At 37.3% G+C, this 3,572-nt stretch overlaps 1 protein-coding gene across 2 annotated transcripts in view; it reads right to left on the minus strand.

Moving 5' to 3' along the window:
* LOC107550657 (phosphatase and actin regulator 4A-like) overlaps positions 1 to 3,137 on the minus strand; it is a 24,837-nt gene extending 21,700 nt beyond the window's left edge. The window contains exon 1 of one of the 2 annotated variants that reach the window (XM_016231994.1): positions 2,998 to 3,137. In XM_016231994.1, coding sequence (XP_016087480.1) covers positions 2,998 to 3,058 — 61 coding nt within the window. In that variant the 5' untranslated portion in view covers positions 3,059 to 3,137. The remainder of the gene's footprint in view (positions 1 to 2,997) is intronic. The other variant, XM_016231995.1, reaches the window with a different exon arrangement.
* Positions 3,138 to 3,572: the final 435 nt, after the last annotated feature.

The raw sequence follows: 3,572 nt of genomic DNA on the forward strand, positions 1-3,572 counted from the left end.
TGTATGTTCTCTACAGATACTATTCTTTTATATTTAAAGACTTTATCATTGGCTTCTCCAGGACTAAAAATTATGATTTTAAAGTCACCATGAAATCAAAACGGACTTTGTTCCTTGGTTTTAATTGAATGCTTTAAGTATATATTATAAATGATTTATCTGTGTATATCTTTAAATAAATCAATTTTAGTCTCACTGACTTTACTAATCCTGGTCTTCATTGACTGTGAACCTGTTTTAAACACCACATTGCAGCTAATTATTTTTTTTCAATACGAAAAAGTCAGATAATTACCACCATAAAGAAAAATAATCCAGAGTAGGGCTGAACGATTAATTGCATTTGCGATAATATCGCGATATGAAAAAAAACAAAATTTTTCAACCGCAGAGGCTGCGATTACACTCAGTCACGTGACATGCGAGAGTAAGGCCCTGTCCACACGACTGCTTTTCCTACGTGGTTTTCCTACGTGGTTTGGCCGTTCGTCCACACGCAAACGCAGCACCAGTTCACTGAAACCGAACACTTTTGAAAACGCCTGCCAGGGTGAAGATTTTCAAAAACTCAGTTTTTGGCTTGTGACGTCGGAGCCTGCTCTGTTATCTCTGCCTACTGGAAACTTTTTCAGGCTTCTGATTGGCCAACATGGTTTTACAGTTGAGATTATATCGCCACCTGTTGGTTGTATGCTCTTGACAGTGCTTCATACCATGCGTTTGCATTTTCAAGTGGACAGAGATTTTTTTTTAAACGGAAGGAAAACTCAGTTTATAAAAATACCCATGTACGTGTGGACATGGCCTAAAGAGGTGTGTTCGACTTGAAGATCGATCGGTGTATAACATCAAAGTACGGCGAGAGGAAAGCATAAGGAGATGTTCGCTTTCTTATAGCTCTCGCAGTGCTTTGATGACACACACCGATTGATCTAGCAGCGCTGCTTCAGGTCGAGCACATCTAAGCAGTCTTCAGAGGAAGCATCAAGTTTGCACGCTACAGTGCTGCCAAGTCTGCGGTTTGGGGAACCCCTCCAAAAAACGTGTATTTTACCCCCTGGAACGCGATTTTTACCGGTGGACCCCCCTCGAAACGCGATTGGGCTAGTTTTGAGTAGCAATTGGGCGGGTTTTGTTGAGAAAACCTGGCAACCCTGGCACGTGGAAATGTTTGAAAGCTTATATAATGAACGTACTTCAAAACGGCACATGGAAATTCAGGGCTCCAGACTGCGACCAACCATTTTTTTTGCCTGTGCGACTAAACTGTCGCGACCACCGAGCTGTTCACCTCATAAGCGCTGCCATTTCTGTTGCATATGTGAAACATCAAATGGCAAATGAAACTGAAAGCATAACGAAACCGCGCTACTCATTTGACCTGCGCAGCTCTTCGAGTGTAGAGCCTGGTTTATACTCGCCGCGTCAGCACGAGCACGAAGCAGCGCACAGCAAAAATTACGCACATATTGAGGAAACGATGGATGCTAAAGTAAAGTAAAAGACTTCTTCTTAAACCAAAGGTGAACATGTTGGTATTCTTGTGGGGGGGGACATGCAAGCACTGTCACCGACAGCAAGTTTAGTTTTACTTTTCTTTGTGTTTTCATTTGCGTTATCTTTGCTGTTTACCTCATGATATGCTATGGAGGTTCTCTTTTATTTATTTGATTCCTCAGTGTTTGCTAAACGTTCTGTAATTTATTATTCTGTATATAATACAGCACGTGGTGTATGCCATGCCTCATCTTATTCATTTAAGCTTGTTTGTCATTGTATCTTTCGGTTTTATTGTTGTTGTGCTTTTTAATTAAGAATAACAATGAATCCATCTTTTGTCTTAGTCTTAAAAAGAGAAAGGTATAGATGGAAGCAAAACAGACAATTATCTTTTCTTGTGTGACAACAAGATCGCAAATTCAAAAGCATCCAAAGCCCGCGGCTTATAACATAGCAAAAGAGGAACTCCCGTTCACAAAATTCAAATCACAAATAATACTACTGATGAAAAAGACCGGGTTGAATGTTAACCTCTTTCGTTTCCATATAACTATAAACTATGATAAAAGTTAATCAGCATGCATTGATTATTCCCATGTTGTAGCAAAAAAAACAATTGCGACCAACTGAGAAAGTTAGTCACAAAAGAGCGACCAGTGGGAAGAATGGAGCCCTGAAATGACTCAAGCAGTAACAGTGTTACGGTGCATTTCATTACTGAAGACTTCGACCTTAAGATAATATATACTGTATATAATAAGGTAATATATTCTTATTTATTTATTTTAAGTCTGTCTAAAGTTAACGGTGTTTAAAAAGTGCAGTCCACATGTTTACATATGTTTATTACAGTGACTTTGAATTATCTAAAGTAGTGTGGTAAAGCAACAGATTTGTTTTTATATTTCTGCAATCTACTTTAGTTTGTGTGATTTGTTACTGACTTTTATATTAATGTTTACACCAGGCTTATTTGTCAGTGCTTTATTTTGTCATAATTATTACATGCTTACAAGGTTGGAAGTACAACAAATCAGTCAATGTACTGTGATTGTAGATGTTAAATAAAAATGACATTCATATCAATTCATGCATCACCTAATTTCATCGTAACATATAGGCCTTGTCTACAGAAAAGAACATTTATGTTTAATCTATATAATATTATGTTGGTCATACTATACAAATGATTTATAGCTTGTCTTTGTTGAATAATACAGAACATAAAGAGCTTTAAAAAAGAATTGCATATTAAATCGCAATTAGATTATTTTCCAAAATCGTTCAGCCCTAATCCAGAGCATATTTTTATGCATCGTGTCATTAAAATAACGTCACAATGCAAAAACTCTATGATCCTACAGACAATTCAGCGCATGATACATACAAAAATGCTCTGTTTATGATGGAATTAATCTCACAAAACCTTTCAAGCAATTCGATTTGAGCAATTAAGTTCAAAACAACGAGACACATGACCATGCTAGGTTGCCGTACCATTCTCTGGGACGTCCTTCAGTAACCCTCGCTCTATCAGCTCCTCTCTGGGCTTCCTCATCGATATCTTCCTCTCCAACACTGATCATTCGGACACACAATCACTTAAGCCACTGCTTTTGAAAGACACTGAGTTTAAGAGAATCCTAAATCCTAGTTTCATTAATAACACATCAAAACTTATTACTGTAACTTACCAAAACATTTTCACATCAGAATTCAGTTTTCAACAGAATCAGCATTATTATGGAACGATATTCCGGACAATTTTCAAATAGAATAGCAAATTGTATTTTCAATTGCGTTTTCAATATGTGGACGCATAAATTGTGACATAATCCAAATGCAATTGCAAATCCTGCATTAGCGTTTGCATTTTCGCTTTCGCGGGGGAGGAGCAGAGAGAAGTTGGTTCCAGGCCTGTTTAGTATTTTATCATGCATTACTTTGATTACATGCCATTAACAAACTGCATGCTTTTTACTGTACATTTCTGCCATATGGACATCAACTTGACCACAGCTACTAATAAATATAATGTAGAAACATTCATTTTCTGTAAAGCTGCTTTGCAA

Source organism: Sinocyclocheilus grahami, unplaced genomic scaffold (assembly GCF_001515645.1).
Source record: "Sinocyclocheilus grahami isolate Dianchi unplaced genomic scaffold, SAMN03320097.WGS_v1.1 scaffold404.1, whole genome shotgun sequence".
NCBI classification, from domain to species: domain Eukaryota; kingdom Metazoa; phylum Chordata; class Actinopteri; order Cypriniformes; family Cyprinidae; genus Sinocyclocheilus; species Sinocyclocheilus grahami.